The following is a 15,779-nucleotide window of genomic DNA, read 5'->3' as shown; positions in this document are numbered from 1 at the left end:
CATTAATCAGGATGGCCATATGCAGAAGAGCAGGATAATCTCCCCGTAAGCCTTAAACCTTCTTATTCTCCTAATTTATCTAATAGGTTGCTAGAACAGGATGTCTTTGTGCACATCGACCTCAAGGTTGCATGTTGATCTGAGAATGTTACAGGCTAATTTTCCTTATTTGAAAGAGAAAAAAAGAATTATATAAATGCTTAACACCATGCATAATAACGTGTGTTGGAAATTACATTTCAGCATGACTCAAAGGTGGCAAGAACCATAGAAATGAAAACAGGGGAACCTGGTTGCATTAATCGTTGTTAAAGTATTGTTCAGCTCCCTTAAACTGCACATTTGTCACTAAAATCTTTGCAGTCTATATAATATTAAGTATTATGTGGTGATACTATTGGAGAGGCCACCGTCATAAAAATCTAATCTATGCTAACTACCAGCTACTTCAGCCTGTGTCACACCCGTCTGTGGCTATGGGGGCATGTGAGAGAACCCAGCTCACGGTGGCACTGGAGTCAGGCTGCCATGTAGATATTTGGATTGGGGTTCTCTCTTTTTGTCCTTTCCCACTTTCTGTGAGTTGTGCTGAGGTGTTGGAGGACAGAGCTGTGCATGTGCCATATGGCCTTGTCCTGAATATTCTAAGATACCTCAGGTGCGATTGAGGACACTGTCCTTTTTGTCTGATTTGAAATAGGGTGCAAATGCCAGTCCGCTCGGCTCCTGTATAAGAAAAGTGGGTTGCTGGTATCTTGTCCTGTGCCTCAGGCAGCAAATTGTTCTGGGCTGGTCCTGGGCAGAATGGAAATAGGTGAGGAAGCCTAACAAGCTCAAGCTCTTCACTGAAAGTTGGATACAGATGTATAACAACGAATACAAGAGAGTTAAAACAAGGGACTGGAAAAGTGAAAGTCTTAAAATTGCTCTTTTTAATATTAACAGAAACCAGCATTCTATAAGGAATTGAGAGCTGAACACCCTGTTCTTCAAAATGTGCAACTTTATATAGTGGTGTTACTATTCTTGATGCCAGCCCCTCAGTGGAAAGTACGCAATTTTCTGTGAGTGACAGGTAATTGGAAGAGTTTTGTTTTTAACTGATACTTAAGTACTTTAATATACAATATAATGAAAATTTCCTCCTCAACATAGGATATAATTATCAGAATTTGAAACTCCATGCATTTTGTTCCATTCAGCACCTATAAATATACAAGCCAAAAAGCAGCTTTGCTAATTGCATGCCAAGACTACTTACTGTTGCTCCTACCGTACTGCAAGCCCACCTGATCAAGTGCTGGATTTTTATGTGGATTCGCACTTGCTTTAACCCTAGCCTCAGCTATTAGAGCTCACTGAATGGTTTTCAACAAGCCACCCACCCTCACAGCATAACCTTCCTTACACGATTGTTTTAAACACAAAATGAGATATGCTAGGGATATAAAAGCGTATGCCACAGTGCAAAGGGTTACAGAAAGAAAACAGGTTGGTGGGAGGTATCCAATTGTGTGCGTCCACTGGGAGAGCCACGTTCTGCTTAGGCAACAGGCTTTTCTCTTCCTCTCCTAGCTCCTGCAGCCCCCACTCTCATTACATCTGCTTTGGAGGGTTGGGACATATTTGTGAGCAGGGGGTGGGGACAAAAGACAGGAGAGGAAGAGGAAATCCACTTGTGCAACACTGGGCATCATTCAATGTTTTTAATGATAACATGTTTAAAGGCAGGCGCTGCAACTCTCCAACACTTTGACTTTGTTTCTTGAGACTGACAGAGGCCAATTACAGTTCAAAAGCACTTTTCAGTGGATCAAAGTCTGCTGTCATTGCATACTTACTAAAGGATAAGAAAACTAGTTCATTTTTTTATTTTATTTGCTATCCCGCTTTATCACTACCCGAAGGAGTCTCAAAGCGGCTAACATTCTCCTTTCCCTTCCTCCCCCACAACAAACACTCTGTGAGGTGAGTGGGGCTGAGAGACTTCAGAGAAGTGTGACTAGCCCAAGGTCACCCAGCAGCTGCATGTGGAGGAGCAGGGATGTGAACCCGGTTCACCAGATTACGAGTCCACCACTCTTAACCACTACACCACATTTAACCACTGCCACCCCTTGTAGCACAAGTGCAGAGGGAATGTTGCCTTATTGTTTGGTATTCACTGTTTGGTGTTTGGGAGCATCGCATGGGCTCATGTGCTCCACTTCGCTCATGTGGGCATTCCCACTTCAGTTTTGGTCAGTGCACTATGTCTGACGGCACCAAATCATTGTTAGCACCAGATCATTTTGTAACTGATGGTCACAAACAGGTTTGCAAACTATGGTTTGACACAATGGTTACCAAAAAATATCAGTGCAGTTTGGACATAATGCTGTGTCAACATTTAAAAGGAAGGAGACAAATGTTTAAGTGAGAGAAGGGACTTGGAGAAGCACCTTGTACTTGGTGTGTTGTTCATAATCACCAAACTATGTTCTGGTGATAGGGATGAATTCCATCTAGGCCTTTTTAAGTTTGCCTTTTTTTAAAAAAAGGCAAGCTGTATGCAATCTTTCATTGTTTGTGGAAAACTCTGAAGCCTCAATTTGAGAATGACTTTCTGTAGTGATTTAGCAAATTGCAGGCGTTCTAATTGGCTTATTTTGAACATTGCCTTCTATTTGAGGCAACAATTACTGTAACCTTATTTCTTGCAGTTTTTCCTTTGTCACCTAAAACAGAGAGAGAACAACCACATGCAAAATTTATTGGTGCTCATTGGTTGAAAGGTAAGGAACTAAAAACTACTTTTACTGTACTTTATATTTATCGACTAATTAAAGCAACTACTTGGAACATCACAATTAAAAGAATTAACTTCCCAAGGGGCTGTTTCTAGCAAGTGGCCCCAGAAACAATTGGGGGCAACTTTCTAACCATGTTAAGGATTATAAATACAGTAGCAGTTTTTTCCCATCTATAAGAAAAGTAGCTATGCAAACAGCTTGAGAAAGGCAGAGAATCTCCAACTGTTTCAGCAGGAAAGACTTCGTGACAATCTCTGCAAGACCAGAGTTAATACTGTTCATTAATAATAGGCTGCTGCACCAGTGGCACAATGCTTTTTCTGCTGTTTAAGGACTGCAATGTCTGATTGCTACCAGAACAAACAGTGTCAGTGGGCAGCTCACTGCAGTTGTTGCCACAAACACAGTAAACGGAACACGCTTGCTTGGCCGGTGACTTTCATTGGTAGAGCAAAAGCTTCAGAAATTCCCGGGAAATCACAGTAAGCCAAAATGTACAGTCTTGTAGTTCTACCAGTGCATATTTTCACAATTCCTGGAGATAGTCCTTATGCATGTAAATGTTTTAGAGACTTAATATAAAGCCCATAAAAGAAAAAGGGCAATAAAGTTTGTATATAGTAAATCAAGACACTCCTTTGGAAAAAAAAAGAGAGAAAAAACAAACCTTGCAATTAAATTTTTATTTCAAAATAATATTTATGATGTCATTAAAGGTAGATTTCTATGAAAATTAAGCCATGTAATTTTTCTCAACAGCTGTTGGAACAGGTACATTCTGGTTAAGCAGAGCACTAGCATTCAGTGCCATACCCTTGATTTTACAGGGATTGCCATGAATTAATTTAATTCCATCTGTAAGCTAAAAATCAGATCAGAGGTCTAATGCTGCTGCAGGCTTCACATCTGTTTAATCATTTTGGGATACAACAGCTTGCCGAAGTTCAGGTTTTACATTTGCTTAAGAATTTCAGTAGGGCTCTCAAAACACAAAAGAACCGCAGAAACTTTGCCTATATTTTAACATGCACATCTTGCAGCTTTTGCTTTGGTACCTTTCGAACTTTATTTTTATAGAGGTTTTTTAAAAAACCAAAAAACAATACCAGAAGTGGCCTTGATTAAATAAACAATTTCTTGCTTAATCTGTGTGAACATTAATTGCTAGCACTGTGACTGAAACACATTATTTCCTGTTCAGGCTCATAAGAAAACTGATGTCACTTCCCCTTTAACACGAGTTTAATGTTGCAAATCCAGGTATACTTACCAAGATGTAAGTCCCAGTGAACTCTGTTGGAATGTGCTGCTTTTGATAAGCCAAAAAACAGCAGCTATGTTAACAGAAACCGAGAAGCACACTACTTAGAAAAAAATGCCACACAGAATACGTTTAAGATACCTAGACATGGGCAAAATGCCGTTCTGATGGAGCACAAATACTGATTGAGACTAGAGCATCTTTTAGGGGGAGGAAATCAGATCTCTTTATTTATGCAGATGCTTAGTGGTGGAAGCTTTATCTGTGGTTGACCTGTACATTCTATTTTTAACATTATATTTTTTGTGGGGGAGGTCTATCTATTGATGTATGAACTCTTGTTTGTTTGATTATTATAATACATTCATTTATTTTAAATCACTGAATGCATTAAATCTGAATAAAATGATACATGAATAAAACAATTAGTTGTAGAAGAAAAATGTTCTCTTTTTAGATGATGTCTGTATGTGTCAAAGCAGGCATATTAGAAGTGTTCCCTCCTGTGTGAGAGAGAAAAGAGATTGTCTGTTCTCATATGACAATTAAAATCTACACTTTTTGAAGTACTTAAAAATATTAAGTACTAAAAGTATTAATAATAAATTACCATTTTAAAATAAATTATTTCCAATTAACTAGGAGCATTTTAGTCTCTTAAAAACCACTTTATTCTTAATCTTACCTCACAGTCAGTCTCACTGAACTCAGTGAAACTTACTTCTGAGCAGATATGCACAGGATTGTACCATCATAGAGCAATCCTTTGGATGTCTACTCAGAAGTAAATCCCATTGTGCTCAATGGTGCTATTCAGTATGCATAGGGCTGCAGCCTAAACAGTGCAGCACTGAATTTTGGGCCTGGAATCACCACGTATGAAACGTAAGTGGTTTAGAAATAAAACATGACATGGAAATGTATCTGCGTAGGACTCTCCAAATAGTTCCAATTAAATGATTTTGGATTAAACACAATGTAATATCTGCATGTAAAGTGGAGCAGTCTGATCATTTCCTAAGAAGGCACTATTTCATATTGAAGATATTTTTTAAAATTTTTTTGCTAAAACTGAGGCCGTCTTGGTTCTCTCTTCCCTTTTATAAGATTAACACATGTGAATTTAACAAGTTTGCTGCAGCAGGACACCCCACAACTATTATTTTCTTTTCCAGCACTCCTGGCAGCCCTAAATCCTTTAAGTCCTTTCCAAGAAGGATCTCTTTTTTGCTTGGGCAATTTTTACACTACGTGGCCTGATAACCCTGATCCCCTATCCTGGATCTCACTATCGCAGCAGAGTCAGTCTTTTCTACCTTAAATTCCCAAGGAGCACCGTGGATGGTAATTCACTTGAGTAATTGGCTCAAGAGATGAAAATCTTGTATCTGCCTCTCTTAGCCACTAATCTATCCAGCTGACTGCAAGCCTAATTGGCAGCTTGTTTAGTAATTTGGCTCCTAAAGTGTTGTATTGATGTTGGATAAACAGCCAATGGAAAACAGGGAGATACATGCTGCTTCGCTTTATAACCTAGTGCACCTTTCCCCCTGTTCTCTGAAGGCATTTAATATTCAGAGTATTCCTTTCACTTCTCTATTTGCGGCTGCTAAACCAGCCTGCAAAATGTAAAGGTCTGAAACTGCTTGATGCAGGAAAGATGTGCTGTAACAGTGCTGCTCTCGAAACCACAAGCCGTCTTGATCCATGATTTTTTCCTAAGGGTTCCCCTAGAGCAAATAAATCAGTGAGAATAATTCTTTTTTAAAAAAAAAAAAGCTAATGTTTATATAGATACAAAAATCACTACCAGTAACCAAACTAAACCAAAGTAATCCAGTTAACTATGCTGAACTTGCACAGTATTGAGGAATAATGCAGCTCAATGCTTTTGAGTTGACACAAATGGCCTCTTTTGTGGTATTCAGATTGTTGGTATACAGAGACGCTCACATGCCTGGTGGGATGGTTTCCACAGGTGTGAAGCCTTTTGCTCAGTGGAACTTCAGTAAGGGAGAGTTAGGCCCATGAGGCTTGAAGTGGGCAACATGCAATCACACCAATGCTGCTATATGGACTGTATGCTCTGCTTCGCCATCTGCACGCCTAGAAAGTGAATGCTGAGACCTTTTGTTTGAATGCTAATCTGTATGTTTCAATGCAAAGTCAGTGGTAAGACCTAAATAGCACCTTTAAGCAAAAGGAAGGGTTTGCACCCGGTTCTCCTCAGGGTATGGCCACAATTCAAGTGGCAGAGCACATACCGTATTTTTCGCTCTATTGGACGCAGTTTTTCCCCTCCAAAAATTGAGGGGAAATGTGTGTGCATCCTATGGAGCGAATGCAGGCTTGTGCCATAGCCGTGCGCAACCCTTCCGGCAGGGAGAGGCTGCACGGGGCTATGGCTTCTTTAGCCCCACACAGCCTCTCCCAGCAGGGAGAGATTGCGCTGGGCTAAAGAGGAAGCCAAAGCAGCGAGCGGGATCCATCCCGCTCGCTGCCTTGGCTTGTTCCACAGCCGCGCGCAACCCCTCCGGCAGGGAGAGGTTGTGCGCAGCCTGTATGCTGCTCTTTGGGGCTGGGGGGGGGGAGATTTTTTTTATTGATTTCCCCATCTAAAAACTAGGTGCGCCCTATGGTCCAGTGCACCCTATGGAGCAAAAAATACGGTACTTCGTAAGCAGAACCCCCCCCCCCCGGCAAAGATCAGGTAGTAAAGCTGGAAACAACCTCTGCCTGAGATATTCGAGACGCAGTCAACACTGGGCCAGATAAAACAATGACCTGACTTGCTATAAGGCACCTTCATGCATTCACTCCCTTTATCTTCTGCTAGCATCTTCTCAATCCTCTCTAAAGAGCATTTCTGACTTCTTCCCATGAGCAGCTTTTAAGAAGCACTTTGGGAAGAGTGGGGTTTACAAGGCTGGTGCTGCATATTCATGATACAGCACTGTGTACTGGGGCTTATCGCAGAATTGTGGTGTTGGAAAGGGACCACAAGGATCATCTAGTCTAACTCCCTGCAATACAGGAATCTCTATGCCCAACATGAGGCTTGAACCCACAACCCTGAGATTAAGAGTCTCATGTTTAGCTACTGAGCTACTGAACCCACCTTTTCACCTGACAAGACTAGAGGCGGCTCACAGATAAAAACAGCAGCTAAGCCTGTTCATCTTTATGGTCCAGCTCTCAAAGATGAGAGCTGGACCATAAAGAAGGCTGATCGCCGAAGAATTGATGCTTTTGAATTATGGTGTTAGAGGAGACTCTTGAGAGTCCCGTGGACTGCAAGAAGATCAAACCTCTCCATTCTTAAGGAAATCAGCCCTGAGCGCTCCCTGGAAGGACAGATCCTGAAGCTGAGGCTCCAATACTTTGGCCACCTCATGAGAAGAGAAGACTCCCTGGAAAAGACCCTGATATTGGGAAAGAAGCACAAGGAGAAGGGGACGACAGAGGACGAGATGGTTGGACAGTGTTCTCGAAGCTACCAGCATGAGTTTGACCAAACTGTGGGAGGCAGTGGAAGACAGGAGTGCTTGGTGTGCTCTGGTCCATGGGGTCACGAAGAGTCGGACACGACTGAACGACTAAACAACAACAACAACAAGCCTATTCAGGATACCATATTTCTGAAGTACATAGGAAGAGCCTACTGGATAAGGCAAAGGTCCATCTAGTCCAACAGCCTGTTCTCACAGCGGCCGACCAGATGCCCATTGGAAACCTCCAAGCAGAAACTAAGCACAACAGCCCTTTCCCCACATGTGATTACCAGCAACTGATTTTGGGAAGCACACTGCCTCTGTCAGTGAAGGTATTATAATTATTATTTATTAAATGTGTATACCGCTCTTCATCTGCAGATCTCAGGGCGGTTCACAACATAAAATTGCAATACTACTAGCCACTGATAGTCTTATCCTCCTCAAATTCGTCTAATCCTCTGTTAAAACCTCCAAGTTGGTGGTCCATAGTTTAACTATGGGCTGTGTGAAAAAGTACTGGTTATAGGCATTTTTGCTGGTTGTTCTCTTTGATAGAATCTTTAATTGGACCGATCATACAATGCCAGCAGAACCATTTGGTGTTAACAGGGACAATATGCAAGCTTGTTATACAATAGAAAAACTGGAAGCAACCTTTCATGCTCAATGCATTGGAAATTTACCCCAGCTTATCTAGCTAACCCAAATCTGTCCTTTTTCTATAAACAGATCAGAAGGTTGACCTTCACCACAAGCCAGGCCTGGGTAACCTCTGTTGGAATAGTATAATCACAGTAGTTTCAAATCATCATTTTGGCACTGCTCATATTCAAGTCTGATTTTTAATCACTGCTGCATTAGACGTCAGCAAAATAGTTTTGCTGGCAATTTTTAAGCGGAATGAAAACATTTAGCCTTTTGATTACCTTGTTAAACAGAGTCATGATGACCTTATAGCAGTACTTGATATTACATACCATAATAGAGAATCTGTCAGATTTTTCATTAAAACACATTCTTATAAAAAAATAGAGTTGATAACTCAAGTCATTCCAAAGTGCATCAGCCTGAAACACAACATGTAGCCAACTAACCCAGACAAAATATTGAAGCATTTATTTTTCATCAAAGATTATCTACTACCTTGAGCTACCGTTATATGCCAGCATTCACATTAAACATGTGAAATGTTTAAAGCAAGCCTCTGCTGCTTTTGCTTGTTCTAATTTCACTTTGTACATGCGCATGTGTGAACATCACCATGAAAACTGGTGGTGTTTCATTATTCTCCTATACAAGAACTTGCTACCTGGAATGTATGCAATGTGTGAAGTGGCTTAAAGTTATACAGCAATTTAAAAAGGCAGCTCCAAAAGCAAAAGGCCAAGAAAAGCTTTCCTGTACTTTTAGTGCCAGAGCATTCTCTTCAATGTAAACCTCACGTTTTTGTATTTTATTTGTTGGGTAGGAAGAGGAGGAGATATTGCCCAAAGTTTCCACAAGTTAACAATCGAACTGTGGGGGACAGTACAGAGAAGAAAATACAGAAAGCCAGGGGTGTGGAGAAGGGAGAAGATGATGGATGTGTGATGAGAAAGTGCTAAACCTTTGGTGTTGTTCTGCTGAGACATAGAGGGGAAACAAACCAGGAGATGGACACAACTGGTTTCAGTTCCAGGGAAGAACAGAAGACAGACAGTTACAGAAATCAGACTTCAAGCCTTACACCAATGGAGAACCTTCTGGGTGACTCTGTGGTCTCAGAGACACAGGATTACCTGAGGGTACTGCAGTTAAGTTTTGTTCTCCAACATATCTGTAGCCTCTTTGATAGTGTGTGTTTATATAGTACGTAAAACCAGTTAATGCAGTAGGAGTGGAGTGTCCCTTGCCCATTGTTTTGCTACCTATACTTTGCTCAGGGGGCAAAAATGACTCTATTGGATGCTGAAATTGGAAATGCTAGAGCCCTACTTTCCTAGTCACGTTCCAAGGAATCAGGAATCAACAATGAAAGCACTTGTTTTGTGAGTGTGTGCCCAGGTGCATGCATATCCACACAAACTCAAGGGCACTCTGTTTTTGCCATAAAGCCTCTTAAGGACTCATACGAAATAGTATTACAGTTCAGGTGTTTAGCAAGCCGACAAAGGCATTCAGAATGACATGCTCCCATGTCAGATATTATATTGCTTCACTAGTCATCAATTCCTTCAGGTATTTATTTCCTGAAATAAATTCATGGCTGCCCTAAGAGGAACAACATATTCCAACCATTCTTTGTCATTTTTAAAAGGCTGTATGTAAACTGTAGGCAATATATGAGGAGAAGCATCTTTTGTTTCAGGTGGTACACCCTTCCTGGTTTCTTGCTGCAATGTTAAAAAAGGAGCTTTAGCATAGACTATAAAGTCAAACGTTTCCTCTTTCGAGAAAAAAAAAATACAGATTAGGACCCTATTACTTCAGCTGTTGACTGGAATTATCTGATAGAATTCACCTTATTTTCTTCACCGCTTTAGTTCACCTTTACAGATGACATTTTTCAAACTATAAAATGCTCTCCACTGCTAAAAGTTTCTTGCTTCAACAGTTTTTCATTGCTGTAAGAGTAAATCTACATCCTTTGTTACTAATACACACGGCGCTATTGGTATGTGACTTTGTCTCAAGGCTGAGAACAGGCTATAAATTTAGAAATCAATAGCTAACTCTATCAATATTCATTTTACTTTTTCAATACAAAATACAAAGGTGAAAGAGCAGTAAATAAGCCAGAGCGCTGAAATAAATTGGGTGTTCTTGTCACAATTAATAAATGTTTAACCAATAACACTTCTAGCTACAGTAGTCTACAGCCTTGTAACGTATCTAGAAGTACGTAGCGGCACAGGTGCTGAACAGGATTCACAAATACACAAACATCTCATTCCAACTGTTTGTTAGCTCCACCATGCTATCTATCCTCCATACATGCATAAATAAGGCTGTTCAACATACTGCATACAAAGATAGGGAAAACCATTTGTCACCGACCGACATTTATGAATGTGGCAACGGAAATCTTTTCTTCATGCACTTGCTAGGCTCGCAAGTCTATTACTGGGAGGCTGGCCTTTTTGCCAGATCTGAGCCTCTGGGGTAAGGTTGGAAAAATATCCAAATAATTGAATAAATAAGGCAGAAGAATTGAATTATATTTAAACACCACTGTGAGGAATATAATTCATCCAGTTACACACAAGCTAAGGCATTTTAAGTCAAGGGGAGCAACTAACTAGTTGCAAGATTGCATAGGTACCTTACTTTCACAGTTTATTTCGTGGATCTTTTAAACTCTTAGTGGAATGCAACATTCCAGCAGAGCTTTGTAAATTAACTCAATACAAACAATTTGATTATCTTATTTGATTTCATACTTCTTTTGAAACAAAAACAGGTCCAGTCTTACTGGGCAATGCTCAGTTCCCAGGGTATTTAAGTGTAAGGTTTAATCTTCATCTTCTATGTCCTGTAGTAGACAGGGGTCTTACAGCCATGCGTATTACTTCAGCTGCGAAGCACACAATTAACATTTCTCTTCTCCCCTTGCTACTGCCATTCCATGATTTACAGCTACTTCTACATTCCTGATATGTGACAGCAAAGACAAAAGCAAGTTTGACAACTCTGAATAAAAAAAAGAAAGAAATGCGCCATTTTGCATTTTAAACTCACTTAGATCACAGCACCATCATAACTGCAGGAATAAAATGGAGTAAACGTTCACTGCCCTGGTATTAAACACATTTAACAAAACAAGCACTTTTGTTGTAGAAAAGCCTAACTAGACTATTGAGTGTTTTTCAAAATAAGGAAGGATCCTGCAGTGACCGGCATCAGCCCTGTTGGGCCCAGCCCACCCATGTGCCGATGAAAGGCCTGTTTGCCGCTGTCTCCATTATCAAGTGGTCTCTGGGTGGTCATTTGGGGATCCTTGAGGTGTGCAGCCCTGGACTTGGGCCCCAAAGACTGTGCCAGCTCTCAATCCTCAAACACCCTCAAAGCAAACGTAGAGGGAAGTTTCCCTAAGCAGATGAAGTGTGTGTTTCCCCCCCTTATAAATTCAGTACTCCATTATAATAAACATCAATTATATTTTTTACCTGCCCTTCACCATGAGGGTGAAAAGGAGAGTTATGACTATTTAAAAATACAATATTAAAAAGTTAAATTACAGTTAATTGGGTGGGTCCTAAACTCTGTATCTTAGGTGTCAAAGAAGTGTGTCTTCGGTGTATGACAAAAGCTACACAAGGTACCAGATACACTGCTGTTGGAAGGGAATTCCACATAGAGGGGCTATTGTTTCCAGGCTGACCTGAGCCACAACACTTCGTTTTCTAGAAACTGGAGTACTTAACAAAACCAGGCCCATAGATCCTGTCACTTTTTACAGCCTTGTCGCTTCAAGAATGGTTCCCTGGTGCTGTTCCTTTAGCAGTTGCCTTCTACCAGCACAAAGGCAACATATAAAAGCACCTGTACTGTGACCCTCGGGACAGCAGGGCCCTTGACTTTACCCCACCCTGGATGTGGCCATTTGCAGGCCTTTAGGCCCACCCAGGCCACAGAGTTTGGTACAAGCATCTCCTACTTCTGCCCCCTTCCACAGGATGGATTTCTTTGGCAGGAGGCAAAGCCGGATGGCTTTTGCGTGCGCTGCAAGGAGAGTATGCTGAGGTAGCTGCAGTAGTGCTAGCCCACTGTTTCTGCCTCCATATTACAGGGAAATGGGGGGGGGGGGGTGAGAGGCAAGGCTTGCTGGAGTTCATGGCTGAGCTGAGATTTGAATGGGGGGCATCCAGGGCTCACCGTTTATCCTCTTAACTGCTTTGCTAATCCCTAATGTGTGGAGCCTCCGCTGTAGTTATCGAGAGGCACTTTTCTCTGTTTTTATTCCATAAGTTGGCCCTTATAGAGCAGTAGCGCTGTAAGAATCTCAAAATCCCTTCTCAGCCTCTTTTGTTTCTTTTCTTTTTTTTCTAATAAAACCACATCCAGTCACTTAAACATTGTAAAATTATGGCTTGCGGGGTGGGGTGGGGATCAAATTGTTTTTGTAGAAAACAGAGGACTTTTTACACTACTGCCACCACCAGAAAGTTAAGCAAGTGTGCCAGATTTCAGTAACAGAATAAAATACTGAATAGGTTGGAAGCCTGGGATGAAAAGGTACACTAAAGTTAATTTTATGATGCTTTATACGTACATATACTTTACAAAATGACTTCCTTCTGTCACTTGCAAGTTGTGAAGCTAAAATCACCTTGTAGAAATAATTATATTATCCTCTCCTCAGCCATTAAGCATTTTCCTACTCACTACACATATGTTCAGAGTCTTAGGACTTGACCTAGACACACTCTTTTTCCATATTACTGCCACTAAGGTGCTTTAGCAATATTTTTCAGACAGTTCTCTTGGTCTGTCACTGATGCCTGAAACACCATGAAAATCAAAAGCCATTCCATTGAAATGCCAAAGTTAGATAACTTCACGGAAGAGCTCCACAGGCCAGTTCAGAATGCAAGAACTACGTTTGTGTGTGCACACTTTATATATGCCAGCAAAATGGATTGGAGCAGGCTTTACCTTCTAGGAACATAAGACTTCTTCTGACCATGAAAGGCATTTGGGCAATTCCTTGATCCCCATGCAATCCCAGAGCCATCGCCCACACTATTTCAGGGGGTCCTACAACCCTCCCGAATAGTGTGGGAAGTGGCACTGGGGCTGCAGAGGTAGAGGGTAACTGGCAAGCATTGCTTCCTCCTGCTACTGGGCGCATCACCTGAGTGGATCCATGCTCAAAGGGTGCTTCCATTAGCAGGAGGCAACCCATAAATTATATTTCCTTGTTGACAAGTGTGCAGTACAGTGACATTCAAGCACGTACAGAAAAAGACAATTAACACAAGTTGATTTTATCACTTCTCATGTACACTGTAAATACAGGGTGCCTTCTGAAATATTCCCATAATTGTTTTAGGAAAATGTAGCCTCTTTTGTATGCAACATGCGGATTTTAAATAGTGTGCTCAGTACTGATATTAAACACTTAGCAAACAATACAAAGCAGAATACAGAACTCCTACTTGGCATGGGCTCCGACAGAAGGCTTACGATCTCAGCGACACAGAAGATGGATTTAGATACCTTTTCCACAACACATGCTGATTTTTCCAGTCACCATGTGCTGTTTTGGTAATTGTGCAAGACTAGTTTGTCAAGAGGGAATGGGGTAAAGAGAAGGTTCAGTGCACAAAGGAGGTCAGTTAGTGCTCTGTGAAAACCACTCCATGCATTAGCTGTGGAGTCTGTTCTCCACTGAACTTATTTAAACAAACAAGTTCCACTAACAACATAGTAAATGAAAAAGGCGATACGTGTAGTCAGAGAAAAACTGGTCATCTAAATTAATCCGGACAATATACTGCTGAAGAGTGAAGGGCTACTGCAGTAAATGCGAGGCAAGGTTCTGATTGGGCTGCCTTGACTGTGGTTCTTCTCTGACCTGGGCCATCCCATGCTTGCTGTTTGCAATGGGAGGGACGCTTCCGTTGATGTCAGTAAGGTAGTCTTTTCCCATATGAATAAACCAGGCAGTGGCAAACGGATCGGGGCCAATCAGTGAAAGAAAAGGGATGAGCTGCACTCTTTTAAGTGTCAAGTTGCAACAGCTCTTTTCTACATATGCTCTTGGGCTGTAATCCCATGCATGTTTAGTCAGATGCAAATCAACTGAAGCCAGTGGCACTTGCTCCCTAGTAAGTGGGTTTAGGATTGCTGCCTGAAAATGCTCCTTTGTCAAACCACCCCAAGCCCAGTTTTGTGCAGGTAAGCCCCAACCAGTTTCTGGGTTCTCTCCCGCCCTCCATGCTGTTTTACAGACTTAAGACATCTGGATGTGTCGTCATGGTGAATCTGCTTACCGGTGGGTCCTGGCAGTGGCGCGGCTTTTCTCCTTCGTTTGATATCACCCATACATAAGGATCCCAAATGCACACTTGTCTGTCTGTAAGCAATTACCAGAGAGATGTATTAATAACTGGTAGGAAAAATAACAACTCTGCAGAAGACTGTGTATCACAGAATCTGCTTCCTAGTCAAAATAGTTTAAATAAACATAGAGCTACACGTTGGAATCTTTCAGATACTATTTGTATTTCTAGTGCTTAGAGTGATGTTACTTATGTAGCCAAAAGGGCATTGGCCATACACTAGAGGGAGGTATCAAAAAGACTTGGAGAAAGTCCAAAGTTTGCAGTAATACAAAACATTTTTTGGGGGGGGGGGAATCTAAGAGTGAGGACTGAGCATGCTCACTTGGCACAGAATACTACTGTGCAAAAAAAAAAAAAATTTAAAAACTGGCTGGGATAGAGAAAGGAATGTTATGTCTAGAATTCAGATCAGAAATACTCCACACTGCAATATTTTGTTGCAGGTTCCACATCCTGAAAATGAATTATGTTTATTGACAAGCAGCCAGTATTTAGAAACAATCTAAATCACCGCTGGAATAAATAAATTCTAAAAGAAATACTTTCAGGTTTTAAAAACTGACAATCTTTCTGAGTCAACATAAAATGAATACTGATGCTACTGACAAAGCAATAGGTAAACATACTTAAATGATCACAATATGATTGACTATCAGTTGTCTACTAATATCTGCTGTCAGAATAACATATATATATTTTAAAAATCAGTTAACAAGCATCTTTTCACAGGTGATAAACAAGTGGGAAACAAAACATTATTTTTAAATAGAACATTCTGCTGGCTTTATAATAAAATGGCATTGATCAAATTCAACAAAACCTGTAATGTGTAACATATATACATTGCAAAATCTTCTCTTTAATGTCTTTTTTAATTTAAAATGAGAAACACAATTGTTGATCACAACTTATCACACCTTCTAATTAAAAAATCCATGTTAATCATGCATTATGTGGAGCACTTTTATTTGCCTGTCCTGAAAATACTTCCATTTCATTGAATGATCCAGAGTTCTGGAACTGAAGAAGAGAGGCGGAATTTTTTCATAATCCGGTTTCCACATTGTTCATAACTTTATACATCGTTCTGAGAGGTTTTGACTCCTCTTCTTACCTTGGCATCCCAGAGATCATGGATAAACCTTGATTAGAGGGGGGTCTCATTACTCCAGCTTTACCAGTGGGA

General features: G+C 40.8%; 1 protein-coding gene and 1 long non-coding RNA gene across 12 annotated transcripts in view; one reads left to right on the top strand and one right to left on the bottom strand.

Moving 5' to 3' along the window:
* Positions 1–15,779, bottom strand: part of GPATCH2 (G-patch domain containing 2) — a 101,772-nt gene that overhangs the window by 1,429 nt on the left and 84,564 nt on the right. For all 7 annotated transcript variants that reach the window (XM_081000549.1, XM_081000551.1, XM_081000553.1 and 4 more), the window contains one exon: positions 14,522–14,604. In XM_081000549.1, coding sequence (XP_080856675.1) covers positions 14,522–14,604 — 83 coding nt within the window. The remainder of the gene's footprint in view (positions 1–14,521; positions 14,605–15,779) is intronic.
* The window catches only part of LOC308474390, a 104,257-nt gene that overhangs the window by 56,716 nt on the left and 31,762 nt on the right, over positions 1–15,779 (top strand). For all 5 annotated transcript variants that reach the window (XR_013984678.1, XR_013984679.1, XR_013984680.1 and 2 more), the window contains 2 exons: positions 946–1,075; positions 2,703–2,774. This is a non-coding gene — a long non-coding RNA (uncharacterized lncRNA). The remainder of the gene's footprint in view (positions 1–945; positions 1,076–2,702; positions 2,775–15,779) is intronic.

This window comes from Podarcis pityusensis (genome assembly GCF_964106645.2).
Source record: "Podarcis pityusensis genome assembly, chromosome: 3".
Classification (NCBI taxonomy): domain Eukaryota; kingdom Metazoa; phylum Chordata; class Lepidosauria; order Squamata; family Lacertidae; genus Podarcis; species Podarcis pityusensis.
The sequence above is the reverse complement of the archived record's forward strand: the minus strand, read 5'-3'. Positions and strand labels throughout refer to the sequence as shown.